The sequence below is a fragment of the Neodiprion lecontei genome, chromosome 1 (genome assembly GCF_021901455.1).
Source record: "Neodiprion lecontei isolate iyNeoLeco1 chromosome 1, iyNeoLeco1.1, whole genome shotgun sequence".
In the NCBI taxonomy this organism is placed as follows: domain Eukaryota; kingdom Metazoa; phylum Arthropoda; class Insecta; order Hymenoptera; family Diprionidae; genus Neodiprion; species Neodiprion lecontei.
The window spans coordinates 39,145,244-39,170,816 of NC_060260.1; the positions used below are offsets into that span (position 1 = coordinate 39,145,244).

Here is a 25,573-nt window from a genome sequence, read left to right on the forward strand (position 1 = left end):
CCAACCGTTTGTTGAAAATATAAATTTATCCTCGTTATTGATTCGACAGATTTCGTACAGCTTGAAACGAAATCGTAACCTGTCGATTGGATTTCATTCGAAACTTTATTATGTTACCATTGATGTACATATGCTTGTATTATATTTTTATTGTGCGTATGTAAGAGTATCGTGCAGCTCGGAGAGTTAAAATTAAAGTTATCTGTCGGTGCTATCAATCACGCATATGAACGGATGTTCTCGCTTTTTCGACACGTGCATACATGCAATGCCTTCTCAATCACATCGTCAGAATTTCAGGCTAGATAAAAATATTCTATTTTCAGTTTACATTACCGTTTTATTTTTTGCTTCTTCCATTCGGCGGAAATGAAAAGTTTTTTAATATGAAAGTTTGTCTAGAAATTTATTATGACTCTGAGGAGAAATAAAATACCGAAACGTCGAAATATTTATACGAAAATCAAGAAAAGTCTACCTTTCAGAAATTCGAATTTATTAGCGATATTTTGTACAAACATTAGCTGACAAAAAAATTCTATATCCATTTATTTACATAACCGTGAATAAGAAATTTTTCACCCGATATAATCGGACAAATTTTGCGAATGTTTCGCAGGAGATACCGATAATTCTGTAATAAATTAATGACGCGCAGTAATACGGAAATAAATGTTATTCGCCTCTCCGAAGAAAAATGTAGCGAGATTTGAAAAGAATAAATTCAGATCGAGATTGAGGCTTGCAGGTTTTCAAAGCTGCCTGTAAACGGTAGGTATGAGGGAAAACGTTATCACGACGAGGGGACCGAACCCGTGTTTCAAAACTGGCGACACCTTGTATAAGCATCGTGTACAGACGGCATAATGGTCTCTCTACGACGAATCGACACACCCACACCGAGGTAAACACATGCAGACGTGGGTATAAGCACGGTGTGACGTTATAAGCGCGTTATCGGTTGCGCTACGAAGGTTTGCGCAGTTGGGTTTCAGGCGTCGGCGCGGCCTGATCATCATCCCACTTCGCAGCTGCGCGGTTAGCCAAAAGATGAGAGCAAGCTGATTTTCACTTGGGCGATATTTGTTGCAGCAACATTGAGATAAGCTCGTGTAAATCAAACCAGCACCAGCACCAGCAGCAGCAGCAGCAGCAGCAGCAGCGGCTGCGTCACTAAAAGCGATATACATCGACGCTTCTAATTATAAATTTTCTGACGATACGTGAGGTACTCGATTACGGCCGAGCGCGAGGGACGAGCAGCGATATTCGAGCCAGTAAAAGTGGTCCAGAACTCGCTCTCCGCGTAGCGCATTTCAGAGATTTCGGGTCGTCGGCTTACGCGAGGCGAATTCGAGCCGATCCGCCGCTCGTTTTCCTCGATCGGTCAAAACCCCGAGCTAATTAAACCGGGCTGTCTTGATCGGCGGGTTGCGTAACAGTGTAGCGGCATCGATCAGGAGTGAGTGAGCTTTTTAAAGCCAACAGTCGCTTCTCGGACTAACGCAGAGTTTTTATCACCGTAGAGAACGAAGCGGTCGGATAACTTCGACGGGATTTCTTAACACACGAGGGAGTAAACACAGAGCCGTCGATACGGAGGCTGAAAAATCACCCCTTCCAACCCTAGAACGCAACGGTCGGATTTGAATAATTCCACGTAAATCAACACGCCGCAAAATCCCAGTCGCTGATTGCGCGCTTAGCTGAGCGCTGAGCTGATTGTTAGCCGATCGCGACGGCGACGGCAGCGCCCGCTGACCGTTTATAAATATACAACGTCAGGCGGAATACAGTCGTCGTGACAGGCACGTGTGAGAAAATTCTCTTCGAGCAGTCTGTACATCGGTGGTAATCGACCCCTCGGCGTCGACGCGCGTGATTCGATTCTCGAGATACGCGAACGCGCGCACCTCCGTTACACCCACCCACACAACGAATAAACCACGAACAAGGTGTTTCTCATGCGCGTGCGAGCGCAGGACGAGCCGCAGAAGAGCTGGAAGACGGAGTAATTGAAATCCTGGAGCAGGGATTCCGCCCCGAGAATCGATCCATCAATCCATCCATCTATCCGTCCATCCGTCCGTCCATCCATCTGTCAAGAGTGGAAGAGAAAAATAGTGCGGTGGATGACGGAATTCGTCGGGTGTACGTCGAAACGTTGACAAGTGCGGAGTACCTCCAACGTGCCGGGGATTGTAACGAGATACCGTATCTGTTGCGTACAACGACGATGTTGTGCCGCTGGTGGGAAACGTTCTTTACTTTAACGAGCTTCTTGCCTACTTGCCGTTAGATACATGGTCGCGTTGTAGCCGCGCGACGCCCAGGCAGACGGCACTTTGTACCATATAATACACTTCGTCGGTGGAGGCAGCGCGCTTATGTGCTTGCGAACGCGATCGAACGGCGGAGCTTTTTTTACCGATCCTATTACGACTCGGGTGTGCAGTTCCGGAGGTGATTATTGTGCGGGGCAGCGACGCCTGTCGCGGGGTTAAACCTCGACGGTAATAAGGAGACGCTGATGACATTTGGTGCGAACCAGTGCAGACCGCCTGGAAGGAAGCGCCCGATCCTTCTTCCCCTGGATTCTTGCGTCGGCGGCAAACCTGCGGCTGGAGTCGAAAACTCGGATTTCAGCATCGCCCGAGGCGTTCCTCCATCGGGAACAGTAGAAGCCCCGAACCATAGGAGAAACGGATCGGCGTCGCGTGGTGGCGTGACTCTCTCCTGCATCGATCGAACGGACGCAGCAGCGACGCCCTCTTGACGCCCCCACCTGCGTACCGTATCGTCGGAATTCTACGCGTCGAGAATACACCCCGAAATTTAACTCCGGGGTGTGCGTCTTTGGATCTCGGTGTTCTAGTAGTCGGAGTACATCGTCGCCTGTAATGGTGCGGATTATAGTCGGGGCGGTATCCTCGGCTGGGGCGTGAAGTCGAGGGTGGTCGGTGAGTCGCGCGAAGGTGGTTAACGACCTCGAGACTCCAAGGAGGCGGGGCGCGGGGCATAAGCAAGGGTGCAACGGTGCAAATGAAGGACCAGCGGAGGGTGCCAATGTTTTGCTTCCAGAGCCCGTTCACTCGGGGAAGTTCCCGAGGAAGTGCGCAATCGTCGAGGACCGCGAGCCCATCGGCGGCGATGCAGCGCCCCCCAGACGCCTCGGCGGCCGGCAGTCGTCCCCCGACGACCGCCGATCACGAGTCGACCGGGAGCAGACGACGCGGCTCCGAGACGAACAGCGAGGGCTCCGGCTCATCCTCGATAAAGTACATCGACCAGGAAGCCACCTGCATGTCGGGGAGCAGCAGCACCGACACCCTTCCGGGTATCCGCGCGGACTACCTCGACGTCGACCCCCTATCGTCCCCCGAGACCCCCGTCGCCTGCAACGGCGACCTCGCCGAGCCCGACCTCGGCATGGAGAGGCCGAGTTCCGGGTCGTTCCTGACCGTCAACCCCCCGTCGACGGGGCCCAAGGAGAACCGACCCGTCCACCTATCGCCCAACGGCCAGAAGTCGAACGGGGGCGGCAGGTGGCGTAGGAGATTTTTGCTCAGACTGAGGTCGACCGAGTCCTCGACATCGAGCACCGGGGAACCGTCCCCGACCCCGTCTCCGTCGCCGTCCCCGACTCCGTCCCCCTCTCCGTCGCCCGGCAACCCTAACCACGTGCAGAGGTCCTCCTTCTCCTCGGCCCAGGATATACCAGCGTTGGAAAACGGATTCGAGGAAGCTTCCGCCGGAGGTGTAGCGAAGAGCCTGTGCGTCGAGGAAGGATCTCTCCCCTCGAGCCCCGCGCCTGGTGTCGGACTGGCCCCCGGGGGCGGGGCCTACTACGCTTTCCTCACCGCAAACTGCGTCATACGTCAGGAACCAACGAGCACCAGTTCGCCCCAGCTTTCGTCGGCGGCGAGCACTCCTCGAGCCAGTGTCGACTCTCCGATATCCTACAAGGATCTTCCGCAGCAAGGAGCCACCCTGGAGCCCCAGACTCTCGAGGCCAGCTGTCTTCCCGCCGCCAGATCCTGTCCCAACCTGGAACGCCAGAGCGGACCCTCGAGTCCCAGTCCGAGCCCCGGGCCGGCTGGGCCCCGTTTCAAACCCCTCGAGGAGGGCGACATCCAGGTCTGCTATTTGAACCACACGAGGACTCTGGTCAGCAAGATACTGTCGAACAAGTTCCTGAGGAGGTGGGAGACCCATCATCTCTACTTGAACGATGCCTGCCTCTCGTCGAGAACGGTAAGCCGATTTTCTACCTACATTATACGTCACGCGCACACGTACGTACGTCAATTTTTTGCGTTTCACACGTGTGCGAGTGTGGCGATTAAACGTGGCTTTTATCTCAGTCCGCGTGTGTCTTCTTTTTTCTCTCTCTCTACTTTTTCCCCTCTTCTTCTTTCTCAATCAAATATCTATATATGCATGTAACACCCGCGGCGTCTTGTACCGCTGACGTAGTACCGAGCACTGCTTTGGAGTTTGGAGTGTGATATAATATGCTAATTATCGTAATTATGTTCTGTTTGTTTAAATGATACTTAAAAACTACGCGGTCGAAGAAGCTGCGACGCGACGTTTTTGCTCTATGGTTAATACCGGTGTGCCGCGGTGTGTAACGTACGTTATAAATTGATTAACCAACGTGCGATACACGCATATACAATTATACATACACACGGATTGTACCGTACATTTTTACGTCAGTCTTTTGGATGTTTCTCTTATCACTTGACTGATTGCAGTGCTGTTTATAGCTCGGGGAACCCCCCCTCCCCTTTCGCCCAGTTTGATGGTGTTTTTTCTGAAAATTTCTGCATCCAAACCGATCAGAGATACACTCTTTCCCGCAGTCATATTTTGCAATGCAGCTGAAGCTGTAATTTCATTCACGATGTTCAGCCTGTTTTCACATAAATCATTTTTTTTTCTTTCTCCGTTTTTTAAATATCTCAAGAATAAACGTCGACTTTGTACTCGTATAAAAAATAACGAACGAAACAACGTAAATTACGATAAAAATTATCTTTTACGATTATATTGAGTTTGAAGTTTCAGACGTTAATGTAATTCGGAATTTTGCCAGAAAACTGCTGTCTCGCTACTTTCGAATCCTGTGAAATTGCATTGAAAGATGGAAAATTTTATTCTTTTTTTTTATCAATGATACGTTAGCTTAGTCGATTATAGGCCTTCGGGCTATTGATGATCTGCATTGATTCGAAAAGTCCAATACTCGTCCAACAACTTGGATCGTTCAATTAAAGATCTGCGATCGTACAATTTTTCCTTATATAGTATACGATCACTAACGGCAGTCAATTACGAATTCTGCACCGCGGAAGTCCGACTGCAGCATAAATATGCGGTATAAAATAATTGCCATTTAAGAAAGGTACACTTCGAAACTGCGAATACATTTACGTGCATTGGAGAACCCGCAGTTTGCACCGGAGAGTTGATTTATATTGAGTGTCCATCGGTCCTAAATTTCAAATGAATTATACAGAAATAATTGTAACGCTAAATGCGAGGGAAAAAAAGCGTGGATCAAAAATGAAAGCGGTTAAGTAGAAAAAAAAAAAAATATCTCTTGAAACAATCGCAGAGGCAAAACGTGAAGGAAACGCTGATAGTAAATCTGTCTACGTACAAACAAGCTGATAGAGAAAACCTTGTTATTATCTTTCGGATCGCTAGATTTACCTTGAATCCTACCACTATACTGAAATGAATACTAATTATTTTTCTCGACGTAAATGGTAATTTACAAATTGTTTCCGTTTTGTTTTATATCATTTTTTTTTCTTCTTTACCGTCAATCGGACATCGTTGAAACGGTCAGTATATTTTCTTGCTTCAGTACCGGAAATTATTCGGGAAAAGATTTTTTCACGCGTCAGTTTGTTTGTCGGTAAACGAGTGTGAAATCCATCGGCGTCATTGCAATTTTTATATTTTACGTTCGCGAATAATTTCCCGGTGTCTTCTTTGTACGTCGTAGCGGAGGAAATGCGGTATCGTTGAGGAAAAATAAAAATGTGAGAATATCGGTTGCAATATGAGCTTCTGAGTAAATTATTTAAAACAGGGCGTGATTGCGCGCCAGAAAGACGTGAAATAGAGCAAACTTTGATTCATTCGTAGCGCAGGAATATGCATAATTTACGGTTTGTGAAAAAAAACTTCAATTGCATTTCGGAAGAGGCGTAAGTCCGGTCCGCTTGTTTAATATACTGGCATATCAGGTAATACTAACCCGAATGAAAAGCTTGATATTTTTTTTTTTTCTCCCTTAAATTGCAAGTTAAACTTACGAAGACTGCTTAATCGGTCATTGCTTCCAGTTACGTGCTAGCATTACAGTGTACCGATACGCCCGTTTATCGGAATCATTGTTCTCACTTGGAAAAAAAAAATTGATTTTAAATATAGCGCAATTGCGTGCAGGAGCCGGCGCACCTATACGCTCTATTCATATATAAATAATTCAAACTAATTAGCTGTCCGCTCGTGTTAATGGATTCGTCGGAGTCCCGCTGCATTCGACATTAATCATAGCCACACAATTTGTTTTTCCCTTCTCTCTCTCTCTCTCTCTCTCTCTCTCTCTCTCCGTCGCGAGTGTACGTAGTTTTCCTAATATAGCCCAGCTCTGCAGGATTAGATTCCGAATTGGGTCGAATAACTTTGAGCTTAATATCGGCAGAAAAAATGCAACTTCATTTTTATCTGTACGCTGGTCAGTCGTAGGTTATGCACGTAGAGTTTAGACCGCAACGACCCAGTAATATCAGCCTCCTGACGTCAGTGGTTTCGCAATTCGGAATTAGTTTTCCTCTCGTTATTCCCAGACGATAAGATTCGAGCCCCTTCCGCTCTGCCGGCCGTCGATGGCCCAGGTAAAACGGGGATTATACCTGCGGTTTTACCCGCTATCTGTGAAAGTCCTGCAAATGCATTCCCGGGAAACGGCGTCACGTACTTGTGTCGGGGAGGCCGGTTTGCAATATCGTACGCACGAAGGTGGCTTCCAATTTACGGGAAAAGAGGAACGCGAGACGAGCTATCTCAGGAAAAAAGGGACGCGGCGTCATCCTAGCGCCGCGGATCGTTACCTCTTACGATTAGAGACCGCCGATAACTACTTGTTGGCTCAATGGAAGGCCCACGAAAGGCAAATGGTAATACTGCTGTGCGTGCGTCGACGACAATACTGACGTCAAGCCTGACCCTGGTAGCATGCTTCTCAGACTTGTGCTGTTCCGTCTGCTGGTGTCGGCTGTTCTCGCCACGGTTGGTTCGCGACTGGCCCTGGGTGGTGTTTGGGCGGCGACTTAGACGCCCGAAGCTCCTTGTTCTACAATTCCTTAACGCCGATTATGTGCTGACCCCGGTTCGCTTTTGTTCCAACAACGTACCCGCGAAGGCTCCATAATTACCGTCTCGACAATTAAGAGTTAACCATTGGCTGCTACGCGCGTTGCAGACTAGGAGGCGCGAATTTCGCAACTTGTGTACTCAGTTTTTAGGCGCGTTCCACGAAGGCGAAACTATGACTAGGCCACTCTTGCCATCTTTCTGTTTCGCTTTGAGCGTCGTTCGAGAACTCGCAACTTCTGAAAATTTTTCTACGGGCGAAAAAAAATTTCAGGCGCGTCGTACGGCGGCCATGTTGTGCGCTGTACGTACAATAAGGGTCCGACAAGGAATATTACACATTTTCTAGTTCACATTGCCTCGGCAAAGTTTTCAACCGACACCCAGTATTGTGCAATCAATTTTCTTACACGTTTCCGATAAACTTTTTACGCTTTCACGAACGATCATTGATTACGTACAACGGTACCGCGCGTCATCTGCTTGTGTTTCCTCCCTTAAAAACCGACGTTATATCGACGAAGACGCTTCCAGGCCCGATGAAACAAGTATCTTCACGTGGCCCGCGGGTGATCAATGAGCAAATCTCGTACGAGATATAGAATCGTCGCGATTACGAGATCACGAACGGCAATACATCGACGGCGTAAATACGTGCGTCAATTGTTGAACCTAACCATCCTCCGATTCTATAACTCATCTAAACCCGGAACGAATCAGCGTTTCCGTACGTGGGTGCATATAATTCGAAGAGAGTACACAGTCCAGATGGAACGTCATATCGTGTTACCACTCCTCGTTTCCAATTCGCATAATAAGTAACCTGCCGCGGACAGGGGTGGGGAGTGAAAATAAAATGTAGGGGAAAATTTGACCCGGCAACCGCCATGCAGATTCCACCACCCCCGCTTACACTCGACGAGGTATTTTGTTGAAATGATTTTATCGAACACCGACGTCATCGAGCTCTTTCATTCACCCGGGGATGCAGCAGCTGCAGCAGCAGCAGCGGCAGCAAACCGCGTCACCATCACCGCCCCCCGAATCCCCGACAGCGTCCCAGTTTTACGCGGCTCGGTTTAAGTCCCCTTCGACCTCCTCTTCCGACCTCACGCGGCTCCCTGCAGGCCCTCCTGCACACCGCGACCCGCTAGACCAGTCGTTCAACCCTCGGCCTAGATACGTCCCTGACGTCATTCCCTCCTATCTCGCCAGCCAGTGCGTATATACCTATATACGTGTAGGTGGGCACGACAGAGGCATGCTGCTCTCTCTCTCTCTCTCTCTCTCTCTCTGTGTGTGTGTGTGTGTGTGTGGATGCGGCGCAGGGCGTCGATAGGTATACACACGTACACCGCATACCCAATGATGCCGCGTGTCGTGTATGTACACGATTTGCACGTAGTTCGGCACTGACTTAGACGGTGTGTTGGGTGTGTTTACACGCATTAGAACATACCTAAGGGGCACGTACAACGACGGTCAAAAGTTTCCCAACGTAGGTTGCGGTACGTACCTTGTACACCTGCAATATCGCTCAAACTTAGGTGTCTAGCGGGAAAGCTCCTACTTCTGATTGCAGTGAGACTGCTGCGTTAGAACTTCGCCGATATTCCGCAGCCGTTGTATCCGTATTCTTATGCATATAGGTTGCGAACTGTCTGCGAGGAAACTTTATTAGATACAATAATTAAGAGTGACTGCGGTACGTGACTGTTTGAAAATATGGCGTGAAAAATTCATTGCTTTTTTTTTCATTTTGTTGCAACACTTGTGGAAGATACTCTCCAGAAAGAAGTCGACTTGTATGAAGGATTTTTTTGTTGCAAAAATTCTTATCTACGGACTTTTGTGCGTATAATCGGAGAGGTGTTGAACACAAATTTCTTGTACATTTGAGTTTTTATTTTTATTTTCAAAAAACCTGTTGCATTGTCACGCTGCAGTTGTTTGAATTTAGATAATACAGCATCTGTGCACATTTTATCAGGTTCATAACATTTCTGTCTTAGTTTCAATAAAAATATATAATATTCTAAACTCATCCCGCGAATACGGTGGACGTTCACAGTATTGTGTGTTCCGTGACGAAATTTGAAGGAAAAAATTTTAACTAAAAATTGAGAACGGGTAGCGGGGATTCGAAAATTTTTATAGAGCTTTATATTAAGGGAAAGGGATTTGAATTCCCGAAAAATAACCTTACAGAATTTGTATGAATTTCATTTAAACTCATTAAATGCATTATAAGTATATGCTAATAATTATTAGCGTCTCGGAATTAAAAAGATACACGGTGTCTGCCGAAAAGAGAAACGTGTATGCCGGATATTGTGCTCACGAAGGGGAAAACTTGAAGAATAAGTTATATCGAACCGACGTTGATCGAGAGTTTTCGCAGAAAAAAATTCGGCCCGATGACGTAGACTCTCACCGTTGGCTGTTATGGTCGGATCGGGTGATTCGGGTTATCAGAAATTGTCGTTCTTGGACAATGGTCGTTTCACCGAAGCGATGAGATGTACGTTATAGGTATTACAGTGATATTTACTTACGGTGAGTATATTTTTAACCGTGCAAACGTAAACGCGAACCTCTGGGAAATTACCTACGTTATTATACCTATCGCGGGAACGGAATATTTTTACGAAGGCCTAGATGTGTAGTTCAGTTTTGAAGAAGAGCAATAAAAACGAGATTCTAACCGTGTTTGCAACCGCACGTTGTTGCCTTTATATATTATATTATACACTGGGAAAAATTTCATTTGTTACAGTAACTAGAAAAATTCAGTTAAACAGGTATCGTTAAAAAAATTGTTTGAATATTGTTGGAATTACGAAAAACGAGGCACAAGTTACCATTTTGCGCTATTGTCGATCCATAATTTTTGGTAATTGCAACGCAAAATCAGTTTTCTCGGTTTACTCTACTTTTTTAGTTAAACAAGGCTTTGACGTCAATTTATCGTTGCACGAGCATTAAATTTTCGCAACAGTTGCAAGAAAATCTAGCAACAGTGATCGTAATGAGAAAGAATAGCAACGGATACTAGACTTTCCGGTAACAGCTAGAAAACTAATTTTCATTTTCTACCTGGAACTATATTTTGTCGATTGTTGTAAAAAATGAAAATATTTAAGAACTGAGCGGTAACCGGAAATAAAAATTTCTCTCAGTCTACCGTATCAAAGAAATTATGGTCTTTAGTGTTCGCTGAGAGGTCAAGGTGTTTTTTTGCTGTAGATTTTCTTACGCGAAATTTCGTTTTTATTCTTTGCATTGTGAAACGCATGCGAACAACAGAATTTTAGCCCGACAATGAATTTCAGGATTTTCTATTGAGGTCAACACGTCGACAATTGACACCAGTTTGAATAAAAGATATCGATAACGTGAACGTTCGCCTGTATTGACCTACACGTATTTCGCCGAACATAAATTCACTGTAAAAAATGTGAAGCTCAACAAGTCCCTAATATTTAGAAACATTTCCCAGAATTGCGGGAATAGGTGGAATGTAAATGATACTAGCCGTTTGTCTGCGTCAGTAAATTTTTGGAAATCTGAGAACGCGCACAATTATCGTTTATACCATGTCATGTTTTCATCATTTATCTCAATTTTTTCTTTATGCGTGTATTATACTTATATATTTGATAAGCGATCGCGTAATCAATATTAATTTGTAATTGTTGTTTGAAATTTTTTATCATTCGCCGACTGGTCAATGGTCCAAGGTTCATGTTCCACGGTTCAGAATAGACTGACATTAGTCGCCCTCGTATGGATTATACTGGGACAATCAAATGACAGGGCTGCAACGAGTCACGGCCACATTTTCTGCGTCTTTTAATTCGGTAATCTATCGGCGAAAATAGAAAAAAAAAAAGGATACAACTGCTGTTCAATTTACCGACGATTTGAAATTGTTTCAGATGACCGAATAGACTGAAAAATGAGAATATCTAGGTTACACCTAAAACGAGGAAAATGCATCGGTTAAACGTATTGAAATTCTAAACATTCCGTTGAGCCGCGTATTGCGGAGAAAGGAATTAGTGATCGTTGCTTGCTGTATTATTTTGTTTGCTTTCATATCTCTTAATTTGCAAACGAGTAAAATTACCAATTCCATATAAAGTAAACAGGTTTCAAGGAATGATGCGGAGTCTCACATCGGGTAAGGTATTTTCTCATCGTTCAACAGACGTCATTTCATTCCAGGAAATTAACACCTGGTTACTTCCTCATCGCGAATTCTGTTTGACCAACGATAAAATTATAACTTTCGTTCACCCCGGCGGGGTGATTAAATGCAGTGATCGAGATGAAAATCAGGTCGAAATTATTATACTTTAAAAACGTTGATATATTACTCGGAAAATTATGCTCAGTGCGACGAAACATATTGTTAATTTATGTTAATCTTTACCTCGGTAAATAACTTGCGTAAATATACAATCGAAACAAGATTCTGTATATATATATATACATATATATATATATACAATAATTCGATGAAATATTTCTCTCTCCAAGTAATTCCTTTCAAATAATATAACAACAACAACAATAACAATAAACTAATAACGACGAACGCTGTGTGGAAGAAACAATAAAGCAATCTCGTCGAAACGTTATAGAATCGTTTTACCCATTGAACTGGTAACATTGGTTATCGATTTTCGTTCGATAGTTTTAGTCCCTCCACAATGTTTAGGTCGATTGGCGTCGGGGGTGGGGGAGGATGTATAGAAATTGGTAAATAACAAACAGTCTGTATTTCAATTCGCTTCCAGGATTCCATTTCACGCATCTCGAGCTGTTACACTTTCGTCTCAATTCAGCGAACATGTGAATATGCGTAGGTTCATCGGGTTATAATGCAAAAATAGTTATCTGCGCATACTTACGTTGTAGGTGTAATAACAATACAAGTCTTGGAGAAGAATTTCACGGGAAAAATTTCTTTTCAACGTCTCTTGCGTCTTAAAGTTATAGTTGACAGGTAAACCCCGAGCATTGGCTATTGTACGCAAACAGCGGTCTCGTTTCGTCGTTTTTTTTTTTCATATAATATTTTTTTACCTCTCTGTTCCAGCTCACGGGATTTCTTCAACATCCGGTACCATACAGCAGCATGTCTGAGGTTTACGCTGTCGCGAGATGGGATCCGACCTACAAGTACTGCCTCCGTATCGTCTTACCGGACGGATCGCTTCTCTTGCAGGCTGGTAACGCTTACACGAGGGATCAGTGGTACCATTCCATACTATGGAAGGTGCGTATGCGATATATTTCATGTCCATTATCGCTGGTACCGCAGATTTTTAAACTGCGCAAAACCCGATCGTCTCGTCACGTTCCACTTTCGTTGTCGGTACGAGGGTTAAAATTTCGCACCCTCAACAATTATACTCCCTGAGATCTTAATATGCACGGTGACATTGTAGCTGGTTTTTTCTTTTCGTCCACCGACAAAATCTATGGAATATATTGAAAATTCAGTCAATTTAACCGCGTATCTACGTCAGTACCTACCTACGTCTAACTTCACGTCTGATCGACTTGGGTGAGATATGTAATGTTTTGGGAATAAATGATAAGTTTTGTAAAAATAATTCTGAAATCAAGAAATGTATGAAAAGTTAATATTCGTAATAATAACGCGTATCGAATTAAATGGCAATAATTTTTCTACACTAGTTTTAGTTATTCGAGTCCGTTGCAAGATTCAATATAACGATTTGAAAATACTGCAACTTATTTTTTCAATGCAACAGTCTAGTATTATTATCAGTCCTTCTTCTATCAGACTTCTTGTAACTCTACCTCGATTATCTCTAAATTCGTACATTTTATTGTAATTATAGATAAGCAATAAAGCAAACATCGATACCAAAAGTATCTCCGGTGCACTTTTTTCCATAGCCTAAGAATAAACTGCAGCATGGATGAGCCGTATTGTTAGACCGTTAAAAATTTACGCCCGTCATTCCGACGCTTAATACGTTTGCGTTATGGGAATTGCACTATAATTTATCTGGAAGGTAATTTCGTTATCGGCGAATCTGCTTCAGTTTATGGTCTGGATTGGAATAACGATTGGGAAGAGCGCGAAATATTGTCGGATAAAATGTTTGGGCGAAAAATTTCTCATTTGATGTAAAAATTCGTTTGTATTGTCTAGGTACAAGGTACAAGGTACAAGGCATATATACACTCGCACTACACCTGACAATGAATTAGGGACAAATGTTTGAGCCCATACGTGCCTATAATAAATTATAGGTATACAGGAACGTTTAACGAGTATTAATACGGTGCGATGGACTTCGCAGGTGAATGATGCAAATATTTTAGGTATTTACACAGATACTTTAAAGATGAAGTTACAGGCAGTAGTCCACGTGTCGAACATTCGACTCCTGGAGTCACATAATTCGATGATATATTTTTCGTTATTTACACGTTCTTGAATAGTGTGTCACGCATATATCTACACTGTAAATTTATATCATATATACAAACCAATAACAAGTATTAATTCTGACTTACGATTAGCGTAAAAATTGACGCGGATCCGGCGCCATTAAAAGGTTCAGAAACGGGTAATCGCAATGCGAATGATCAGGAAGCACGCATCAGTTATCCGGAAAAAAATATCCGTCTTTCTATTTATCATAAATCCCATAAACACGATGTACAATTCTTCGCACATTCGTACGTGGCTGTAAACATGTTTGCAGACTCGTGAAACAGACCATCCATCCATCCTTTGGTCTATGTAACACATTATACTCGGCACGCGTGCTTTTAAACCGAAATTTCGCAAACCACCAGCCGATGGTTTGCGAAGTAACGATGATTGGTACAAAAGCATGACAGCTAGCTCACGGTTCATCGGCACTTCGATGAATTTTCGTACATACAAGTAAATAAGAATGACACTGCAGAAGAAAAATCTTACACCAAAAGCACGTGTGAGCTAAGGGGGTGTCCATTAATTACGCGAGGTGTTTTTTTTCTTAAATTTGGACCTCCTCACCCTAGATTTACCCTATAATATTTAAATAATTAAATTTATTCGATATCTTCGTGTATTTTGCTTCATACCACCAGCTAACCTATTAAAAACGTATATTCCCTGAATGAAGAAAAGTTGACGTGTAATTTTCATTGGCCCCCCATTTCAATTTCGCCTAATTAACGAAAAGCACCCGAAATTTTTAACCCTGTTCTATTGCAGAAGAGCATCTTCAAGTACCAACACTTGGTCTCGGTGAGCACCAGGGAGGAGGTCGTGCTTCGAGAGCTCAAAGCGATGGTAGATTTCGCCCTGTGGACTCCCCTGCAGGACGAAAGGGTCGCCGGGGCGCCGCTCGAGGCGGTAGCCAGACTCCTGGAGGAACCGGAAGCGGCCGATTCGAAGAGCGGAAAGGGCGGCGCGGCCCGCTGCGACGGCAGGGGTGGGAGAAATTGGGCCGAGGCTGTTCTGGCCGTGGCGGCACCGCTTTTGGAAAAAGTCGCGCCGCCACCGACGCTTGCAAGAGCTTTGGCAAGGCTGGCCCAACTCCACCCGAGGTCCCCTCTCGTCGCGGCTCTCGCCCCGGCCATAACAAGGTGCCTCAAGCACACCGTCGACTTCGGCAAGTCGCCCGACATGCGGAAGCTCCTTCAAGTCTTCGTCGCCGCTCTCTACGAAAACAACGACGGCGAACAGGCGATCAGGGACTACATTGCCTCCGTTCACGGACCCGGAAGCGACTGTCCTCATCCAAGGGTACTTCCGAACTTAGTGTCGATTTGTGTCGCTGCCATATTTCACAGGTGAGCTGGTGTCCTTTTCCAAATTCCCGTTTCTCTGTTTTCAGACGAAAAAGGGATGTTGTTCTAATCAACTGGAGAATTGAGAGTTGAATTTTTTAATGGATCTCGACGTTTCATGGTCTCGAGAATTGCCACCCAAACCATATTCGAACGGATGTCTGATTCTGTGTGTCTGTATCTATGTATGGACGCATGTATGTATGTGATCAATTTTTTTATCCGACGAAATGTCGAAAACGAGTTACCGGATTTCAATGATTTTGGTCTCAATTGGCGCGGCTTTTCCAAACTCAGAACTGAGTAGATTTTTGCTTTGATCGGTTCGGTAATTTTTTAATTATTTAAATAACAGATTTACAAAAAAAAAATCAATTAAAATGATGATATCTTGAGAGTGGACGAATGGATTTTTTTTGGGTCGTTTATCACGAGTCTGAGGTCAGATTTGCAAAATTTAAATGTGGCGTATTCAATAATCTGAAAAAAAAACAATTAAAAATACGAATCTCAATCCAGATTGTAAGATAGAAAATGGCGATCCAATATAGTAAAAAAAAAGTCTAAAAATATACCGACGTTGGTAGAGATTGCTAAGTGGAGGTTTTTTCCGAGGGCTTTAAAAGCGTTAATCACAAATCTGAATTTGTAGTTCAAAATTCGAATTGGATATTGTTCCTTTTTTTTTTCTCTCTATAAACTTGGAACCTGCAGTGTGAGAACGGGACGTTCGAGGGCTGGCAAATGGCCAGTCTGGAAGCCGCTTGTTCTCCTCACGTAGAGTCCGGAATTGCAGAGCGTATGAGCAGAGAGTAGAAGTTGCTATAATCACTGCGGAAATGAAAAATTCAGTATTTTTACTTGATCTCGACGTTTTGAGGTCTCGAGAATCACCCTCCGGCCATTTCCACATGGATGTTTAGGTGTGCGATGAAGTTGTTCTTTTTTTCTCTCTCTCTCTCTCTCTCTCTCTCTCTCTCTCTCTCTCTCTCTCTCTCTCTCTCTTCTAACGATATGTCGCCAATGAATCGAAGGATTCTTATTACTCTATTTTCAACCGAGGCAGTCAATTGCGTGACTCAGAACTTGATTTGATTTTGAGCTCAATCGGGTCAAGTGTTGCTAACAATAAGCTGTTGGTATAATCCAAAGATGTAAAATTTTTTGTCCTATAGCTTCTCAATAACGGTTCAATCGATTTTCATCGAACTTGGTCCATCGGTTTGACTTCGTTCAACTTAAAACCTGTCATATTTCGAGTCATCTTTGTTTTTTTGTTTTTATTTTAAGAAAGAATCCTTGTCTAATGGGAATGGTCGAATTTTCATCGAAGGGTCCTCCGAATATTTCTTGAACCTGACTTGGCTGCCATATTGTTTTTAGCTCTCATCGAATATCAACTCCAACTAGTTTGTGTTATAGTAAATGTACAATACAACGTTCGTTATATCAATACGATGTTTTGTGAAATCTGTTCCTATAATTACATACACATACATATAGGTATGTATAGCGAAGAGTTAGATTTGTCTATGGATGAAAAAATAAAAAACTTATCAAGATTCTGCGAAGCTGAGGGTAAATATTTTTCTCCGCGAGCAATTGTGTGCTTCAATGATCTACGTATGTTTTCGGAGCTATCTTTCCATTTACAGCGGTTCTTCCTAAAAACCTTATCAAATATACATACATTCAAAGCATACCTCATGTGGTCAATGTTATATATACCTAGTCGTACATAGAAATACAGGTGATATACTGCGCAAACATCCGGTATAGGTATATGCGTATGTATAATTGAAAAAAAAAAACGATGTTTACCCTGTATAACAGGATCATCGTGCTTCGGTCTCAGTCGGTTGATTTATCAAGAATCGGTACAGAGTCTAGTCGGACAAAAATGTTTAAAATAAACTGACGCGTGTTGGGGGGCATGTGTGTTACAGATTCGAGGTCGCGCGTCATTCTTCGTCTGCAGATGAACAGCCAGCCTCGTCATTGCCTCCTCTCCAGTGTTATCTTCTCCTCTTGAACGTTGCGTGAGTATGATGTTACAATTTTGGAAGCGGAGCGTACAACCAGATTTTCGATCGCAGGATCTCGATTATAATCCGGGAGTAAAAACCGTCTCATTAATCGGAAATCCTTCGCAGATCGGAGTACGCTGATTGGCGGCCTGGACTCGGCGGCCTTTTGCAGCCGGTTCCGTTCCCCGAAGAAGCTCTGGCCGACAAAGCTGTCCAATTGTCATTGCTGGTCGGCGTCGCCGGACGCCTCGCCAAGGACCCGAGGTGTTCAGTTCACCGATGCTTACTTCCGGTACGAGAACCGAGACCCGGATGGATCCACATCGCGGCTCCAGCGAGCCCCGCCTGTCCGGATCAAGGGCAGCTTTTTGGAGAAATGGTATACAACGAACGATTTTTACGACTTTATCGGAGTAGGGATTTTGCGTCGTTTGTGATAGTTAACATCATTTAGTCGTTTTTTTGTAAACGGAGATAAGATCCGGCGTTTGCCTATCCCGGTTCGGTTCGTTGTCTGATCGATACGCGAGACTAACCGATACTTGGATATAATTCGTTGTTTCGAGATAAGGGATAAAGTATGGCGCGCATATTAAGCATCGAAAGCGTTATAGGTGTGTACACACGTGTGTAATATGCGGTAGTGATAACGGGGCAATAATAATAACAACGGGAACTGATGATGATAATGGCTCGTTAATCAATCCTCAATCATTGATAAGACCGCCGACTGCAGCAGGCTGCAGACATATTGCAACGCGTACTTAATACCAACCGAGACGATTTATCATACGACGTACGTTTAAACGGTGAGGAAAAAAATTGGACAGCGTAGTAAAAGTCTCTTTGTAACGCCTGAGTGACGCGGATGACTAAACCGCAGGTTCTTTTCATCCATGTGCTTCCGCCCGCGGTAAAATCCGTTATTCAATCGAATATTCTGGCCTTGTGTTATGACGTCGTTAAATGATATGATACGCATATAAACGGTATGCTTTTTTTTTATACGATACAGCTGGGTACCTGGAGAAAAATTCTGAAATTCCATACAGAAAAAATAAAAAAAAAAAACAAAACAAAACAAAATAAAAAAAAACGTCAAGCAAATATTATTACCTATAAAGGAAATATGTGGTACCTTGATGAAAAGTGAGAATCGTATATTGACGATAAACTTGAATGGTAAGGTAACTTGCGAAGATTCTTGACCATTGGCTACTAAAATTTATTATTTATTATTTATTTTATAAAATTTACAGCTGAATTAGTAACGTCGACGGTTTACCTGCTTGTTCTTAGTACAGTTAGAAGTTTCTATACAGTGACCGATAAAAATTTCACACTTCATTCTTGAAGGGATAGAAATTTATCACGTTATAACTTTCGACCTCTTTTCCAATTTTTGCAAAATGCAGCTAACGACGCTGTTCGAGTGTTGCTGTCGGAGGAAGAAATTTGTTGGATCACTCATGAAACAGGCTGGAGGCGCTTGTATCCTCCTAGGAGTCAGAGGATGCGACGCGGCTCAAGAGGCATTGTGTCTGATGTTGGAGTGGAGGTTGCTCCCGAACGAGGAAGCCAGACTGCAAGTAGTTTCCGCCCTGCAATCTACAGCTTCGGGAAGAACAAAGTACGCCGCACTTTGTCAGCGGCAGAGAAACCTGCAGGAGTTGGTGAGCCTCTCCTCGTATTAATCATCTCAACTTTCTCCCTCGTTCCTTCCGCGTTTTCACATTATCAAACTTATGTGACTCTACGTTCTCACCTCATCAAATGTTTATCCCGAAATGGTAGCAACAAAAAGGGGGACCCAAGAAGCTGACGCTGCCTGTTCGAGCGACTGACGCCGACGTCGCTCTTCTTCTGGGCGGAGGTGCTCTAGGAAATCTGGAGTGTTTGAGCCTGGCTTTCACGTCTGTGACTTCGGCCTGTGCCGAACAGTTGATAAAGCTACCGGCCTTGAGATATCTCAACTTGTGGGCAACGCAGTTCGGCGATGCCGGCCTACAAATGATCAGCGAACACCTCCAGAAGCTGCAGGTGTTGAACTTGTGCGAGACGCCGGTTTCCGACAAGGGAATTTCCACCCTTGCCTGTAAGTTTCAAGGCTGCTTAAAACGGCCGGATGACGCGTCGATGTTAAACCGTCATTACGTGGTTATAATTCTCCGTCAATTTCACCTTCCAGCGCTAACGAGTCTGAGGAAGTTGAACTTGAACAGCACCAAACTGTCGGCCCAAACCTTCGAATCGTTGAAGAAGCGATTGCCGGCTCTTCAGGAATTCGATGTTCGATACACAGAGGCTTGGTGACCCGAACCTCCGCCCAGAAATTTACCGAACAACCTCAACAATCTCTTGGATAATAACGCTTCGACAAATATATTAACTGCAAGGCGACAGCGTTGAGATGAATATTTTTGAGCAACCACTGCCACCGATTACAAAGTTCAATACTTTATTTACAGTTGTTCGTCCCTGGCCTACATTACAATGTGTGTACAATTATAATAGTAAACATACGAAAAATTTAACTCCCGTAAAAGGTGTACAATTTCGTTCGATGCAAAGCTGATGAATTGAGTTTTGTTGCGTTTCTGTTGAAATTTTCGTCACCGTCGCGGAAATTTCGCGCTAGTGAATTTTCTAAAAACGAAGGTGTCTTGGAAATTTTAAAATCATCTCTTCATCCAACTTACAAATACATAGAATCACGTGTTCTTCTTGTTTTTCATTTATATTGTAGGTGGATTGATTAACTAACGGAACACTCGGTATGTATACTACAATTCGTTATAGTATAGGGTATTACATCTCAATATTGAATGACCGTTATTAGTGTACATAGATAGCTAGATACGCGGTGAGGAAGAACCGTATAATATACAGCTTAAGTTAATAATTTATTAAAGCTAGGGAATATTATACATATATACACCGTACGTACATACATGCATACATGCACACGCATATAGGTATATGTATGCCTGAGTAAGTGAAATGATTTAACACACCGCGGCTATACTGCGCGCGTACGATATATAAGTTGTTAATTCAATTTGGAAGAAAAATTTTTAAATAACAAAAACGCATGTATAGAATATAACGAAATTGAGGAGAAATCGAAAGATGATGTGGCGTATAGGATTGTATATTACAAGTTATACGTATAATACATTATATAGTACCCTAATGATAGGACGACTGATTCCGTATTTTATTTGAATATATATTTGCAAAGCTGCAAGGGAGCAAGCGTTGTATGAAGACTGTATCTGTCAATTTCATTAATGATTATCAAATTAGTTAATTATGATAATAATATAATAAAAATAATAAAAAATAATAACATTAATAATAACAACAACAACAACAACAACAACAACATTGATAATTCATTAATTTATGATAATAATAAATACAAGTTTAATATTCATTCTGCCTTTGTGACATTTCCCACTACAAATACAATCCACACCTATGCATAATATAAGTAACCCGTAAATAGAAACAAATTAAGTACGAGTACGTCAAAATTCAGAAAAATACTATGCGTCAAAAGTATTGATGATTCATCGGAACATTTCCCTTATCGTCAATGTGAACGTAATTACAATTTTTATTTTTATTTTTTCTTTTCTTATTTTCTGTCAGTGAAATAAATTAACCGGGATAATCATTAATCATACGCATGAACGTACCGGCGTTTTCACGCTAATACATCGAAACAAATTGATACGATTAATATTTTCATACTTATTTACTGTTATTATTATATCGTTCCTGTCGACAAAATTTTCGAAGGTAAATATGTATTTTTTTATTTTGCTTTCTTTCGTATTCTCACACTGGATGGTAAATTATTTCAATAATAGGTAATATTAAATTAAATATTAGAAAAACTTTTAATTGTTACAAGTTAGTTATAAGTATGTATACATTTATATACATATATATATATATATATATATATATAGACATATGTATTATAGATATGTGCAGAATGAGTATTCATATTAAAAAATTGTGAAGTACCACTGTTTACCGGTATTTATACTGCACTGTACATTAATAACAACAACAACAACAAGAATAACAACAACAACCTTCTTGTGCGTTCATTTGATGAAAGACAGTGGCGTGAGATTTTCAGTAAAATTCAAGTTGTCAAATAATTAAAAACTAAGACTGATCCTCCTCTCACCTGCCGACTTATTTGAACTGGTATAATATAATATGGAAAGCACTTGTCATTCAGCTTTCGGGTTACTCTGCACAAGAATTAATTAATTGTAAATCATATTATATTTCTAGAGCGCCGCGGATGCCTATTATTAACAATAATGATAATAAGATTAATAATAATAGGTAAGAACTGTAAAATCAAATACATATAAAAAAATACACTTCGTATTTAAATACTTTGGCTAGATCTTGTTGGGATTCGTTGTCAGATTGCTTTTTGCATAAGTATAGTATACATATGATGTGAGCCTATCAATATAAGATTAGGGTAATCCTACGACATACAACTATAGATTTCTTATTAAAATTAGTATGAAAATTAATGTTTTACGTCTAGGTAAAACGTGTTAACATAACACTCGGGTTCTAATACAATAGTACCAGAATCCGGATTTGCCTAATATCAGGTTACTTCATAGGTATATAAAAAAAAATAAGACCATAACAAAAAATTGTATGAATGTGTAAACTCAATTTGGTATCTATGATGTAATAAAAATAAAAACATTGTCAAGCATATGGAAAAACGAGAATGAGAATGAAAAATATCCAGATTGAAAATATCTGTTTGGTTCTTCCAGATCTACAGTATGGAAATTAATAATATTCTCAGTATGATGTAAAAAACGTTGTCCCTACTGATAAAAAAATAAGGTACTTTCAACGCTTTAATAGTACATTGTGTATCAAGGGTGGAAAGAAGGCGATGACGAGTGTGATGTTTGCTGCCTGAGCAAAGCGAGGGTGGTGATCAAACGAAGGAAATCGTCATCTTCTCGTCATGCACACGATTATTTCTGTCCGAGCCCTTTTGAAAAATCGCCTTTCGTGCATGTGAAGCGGGTGCATGAAAACGGCAATTTCACGTCCGCTTCGCATGCGCGAATAGGCGTTATCTCTAGGGAGGGTCGGACAAAAGACATTAACTTACATTTGCCGTTTGATCGGGATGTTGGTAATATATATCAGTAATTGTTATAAAAATTCCTATTCATTATTCTTATCATTTCAATTCCTTGGAAGTCAAAGGCACTTGGCTTACGAGCTTGTTCAGGTCACTGAGATAATGTAGAGTATACTTAGAATAAGAGAGATATCGTCGAATAGAGATAGAGTTGAACAAGAAGAGGAAAAATATGCCTCAAAATAAATACGTAGCTTTTATGAAACTCCACCTCTCTCATTCTTTGTTTGTACCTCTTTAGTTAAATTTTTCTTTAAAACATATGCTCTACATGTCCGATATTAGTTATATACATCTAATATATATGTGTATATTGTCGTTATTGAATAGTATTTTTTGTGGCTTGGAATTTTTGTTCAAAACTCGTTTAAAGCTGTTTGAAAAATAATTTTAATATTACAGTACTGTTTAGTGAGCCGACTAAACACCGTCGACAGGTTTCTTCTGATCAGAAAATTTTGTATGGACAGCTCGAACAGGAAGACAACTCACGACCAGCTCCCAATTTCACTGTTTCCTCTGCCATTTCCTCAAACTGACGATTCTCGTGTCGTCGCTATGGAAAAATAACAAAATTGATTGAGCTATGGGAACTCTTGTGTCGAGCATATCACACTCAATATTTTTCTCCTGATTTTACTGAAATAGGAATGGGACACTGGAATAAATACCTTTAATTCAGAGGCCAGGTATGAGAACATCGCATCGATGTTGGTGTTTTCTTTTGCAGAAGTTTCAATAACATGTAAAACTTCTGGCAGATACTCGGAAACTGCTTCAGCTTCACCTTTCTCAACCTCTCTCAGACTTTCCAGGTCACATTTGTTACCTAATAATTTTCACATGGAATTAAACCCTGAAGAAAATACAAACAAGATGGCAAGAATGCACACATTCCAATGTACCTAAAGCGAGTTATCAAAGTTCTTACAACATTCCCAGCACTGCAGCTAGAAATATTATTACAATATTATATAAAAAATGATCAAACTTTATAGATATTAGCTATGTCTTATCATGGAGTATTAATATATGAAAAAATTGACATGCTCACCGACTAAAATCAACATGACATGAGACGATGTGTATTTACGGACCTCTTCAACCCATCGCTGCAGGCTAAGAAACGTGGATCGCTTTGTTATGTCATAAACTATGGAGAGAGAGAGAAGGGAAACAAAGTTAGGCGCTGAAATTGTGACAGATATTTTCTAGGATTGGTTATTTTTGGTAACTATGCATTACCTACGACAACACCATTCGCTGATCTATAGTAGCTCTGAGTGATTGTGCGAAATCTTTCTTGCCCAGCAGTGTCCCAAATCTGCAACTGTCAAAGGGGAGAATGTGAGGTTAGGCGAGGGATAATTGCGTCGTCTCAGCCCTGTTGGTGAGAACACCAACCGAAAAGAAGATCGCCTACCTTGACTTTCTTCCCGTCGACGATGACAGTCTTCATTGAGAAATCGACACCGATCGTGCTTCCGTGTCTCTCAATGAAAGTCCCAGATCTAAACCTCTGGACGACGCAGGTTTTACCAGTACCACAATCACCGATCAAAACGATCTTGAAGAGGTAATCGAACCGCTCGTCGCTCATACTCATCAAATTATCCGGATCGCGGTTTGACATTTTTTTCTTAACGATAAAATACGTAAAAATAATTACACTTGTTAAGTATCTACAACCTCACCTCGCTGTCAACATTGGGCTACGCCATTTTGGGAGAGAGCTGTCTTCACATCAAAGTTGCAGCGATTTCACGTGATTTCTCAGCATCCCCAAAGGTGTCGCTACCGATCAGCTTACAAAATGGCGCTATTTAATAACAAAGATGTAGACATCGTGGTCGTATAAGTTTCACGCTGCAACCCAAGATCGGCTCGTGGTAATTGTGTTTCTCGGCTGAACAATCATTGGCCAACTTCAAGTTGGTAGTCGGTAACTTTGGTAACACGTGTCGGTAACGACCAATGAATTGTAATACAACTCATAATAACAAAGGATGATCGGTGCTGCTCGAGTGCGAGACTAGCTGGCGAGACTCGTTGACATTTCAACGGTCAGTTGGAACTGCGTCGGGACATTGCGGCTGAATTTATGTGCAGGTATGCGTTCAGGCCCAGCGTAGATATGTAACAGTTCTCTACCGTTATGCCATCGTCATAAGTTATAACATAAGTTGGTTATTGCAATTATCGAAAAAGAGATGAACGATCGACGTCACATTGCAACCGGTCGAAATTGTGCAGTATCGGTTTCGCACGTGATATTGACGAGTTCGAATTATAGTTTTTATTCATGTAATGACTCGTACTTTTCGTACAACAAATATTTCACTCGGGTACGAAGGATATTCGTATGATTCTGAAAAAAATTACGTGAAATATTCAACAGATTTTGGGTGGGATTTGATGCTTCGTAAACAAATGAAGCGCAGCAGGCTCGGTGTTGCTTGGCAATTAACGGCGTCACGCTGAAGTTAGTCACCGGTCCCGACCTACCGATTCACAAACAAAGTAACTCCTTCAATCGACCGCCGTTTGGCGTTTCCGACATTTTATAACCTATCTGTTGATTCAAGTAGTTCGATCCTAAGGAATATTGTGTTTACAAATATTCTGCGAATCGGCGGCTAGCTTCAGAGTCATGTTAACCGCGCGACGTTTCCGCCAACGAATTTTTTTATGTCGGATATGATTATTTATAATGTTTTTGTGTGCGAAAGAAGTGCGCTTAAATTAGTGTGTCGTCTATTCATACTTGTGATACGTTAAGCTGTGAAGTTGGCTGTGTATTCCGTTCAAATCCCAACTGCCAGAATCAGACGTCATTATTACTTACACACAATACACACAGGTAATTACTATTTTACTTCCGTGTCGAATGCTGAGAAATAGGACAGAATCGTGTATCTTTCCTAGGTATTCGCATACGGATATTTTTCGAATCATTGTTACTTTTTTGATCGCATTCTCCAAATTATAAGACAGCAAATGCCGAACCTGTGTGAACTTGGCATATAAAAATCCAGAATTCAAGAAAGTTGAATCAGTTTCGGTCTCATCCAACATAGTTCTGCAGTTCCTGATAGATATGGATCACAGTTCC

General features: G+C 42.1%; 2 protein-coding genes across 2 annotated transcripts; one reads left to right on the top strand and one right to left on the bottom strand.

Annotated features, from left to right (window-relative positions):
- The first annotated feature begins 985 nt into the window (after positions 1–985).
- Positions 986–22,131, top strand: LOC107218617 (C-Maf-inducing protein). The gene is made up of 9 exons (XM_015656541.2): positions 986–1,462; positions 1,527–4,254; positions 12,500–12,679; positions 14,648–15,228; positions 17,172–17,264; positions 17,379–17,631; positions 18,668–18,925; positions 19,047–19,347; positions 19,441–22,131. Exons 2-9 carry the CDS (start codon positions 3,043–3,045, stop codon positions 19,563–19,565), a joined length of 3,003 nt encoding a protein of 1,000 aa, XP_015512027.2. The 5' UTR covers positions 986–1,462; positions 1,527–3,042; the 3' UTR covers positions 19,566–22,131.
- LOC107218629 (ras-related protein Rab-43) lies at positions 21,139–24,210 on the bottom strand. Its single transcript, XM_015656555.2, has 5 exons — positions 23,885–24,210; positions 23,707–23,791; positions 23,516–23,614; positions 23,133–23,290; positions 21,139–23,017 (listed from the first exon to the last, which is right to left on the bottom strand). Exons 1-5 carry the CDS (start codon positions 24,092–24,094, stop codon positions 22,910–22,912), a joined length of 660 nt encoding a protein of 219 aa, XP_015512041.1. The 5' UTR covers positions 24,095–24,210; the 3' UTR covers positions 21,139–22,909.
- Between the last annotated feature and the right edge of the window lie 1,363 nt (positions 24,211–25,573).

Excerpts from the sequence above, each read along its gene's own strand:
- LOC107218617 (XM_015656541.2), top strand. The coding sequence starts at position 3,043 with ATGAAGGACCAGCGGAGGGTGCCAATGTTTTGCTTCCAGAGCCCGTTC. Across the intron at positions 17,632-18,667 it reads GGCAGCTTTTTGGAGAAATG|CTAACGACGCTGTTCGAGTG; the intron begins GTATACAACGAA and ends TGCAAAATGCAG. Across the intron at positions 18,926-19,046 it reads AGAGAAACCTGCAGGAGTTG|CAACAAAAAGGGGGACCCAA; the intron begins GTGAGCCTCTCC and ends CCGAAATGGTAG.
- LOC107218629 (XM_015656555.2), bottom strand. The coding sequence starts at position 24,094 with ATGTCAAACCGCGATCCGGATAATTTGATGAGTATGAGCGACGAGCGG. Across the intron at positions 23,792-23,884 it reads TCGACGGGAAGAAAGTCAAG|TTGCAGATTTGGGACACTGC; the intron begins GTAGGCGATCTT and ends CCCCTTTGACAG. Across the intron at positions 23,291-23,515 it reads TGTCATGTTGATTTTAGTCG|GTAACAAATGTGACCTGGAA; the intron begins GTGAGCATGTCA and ends GAAAATTATTAG.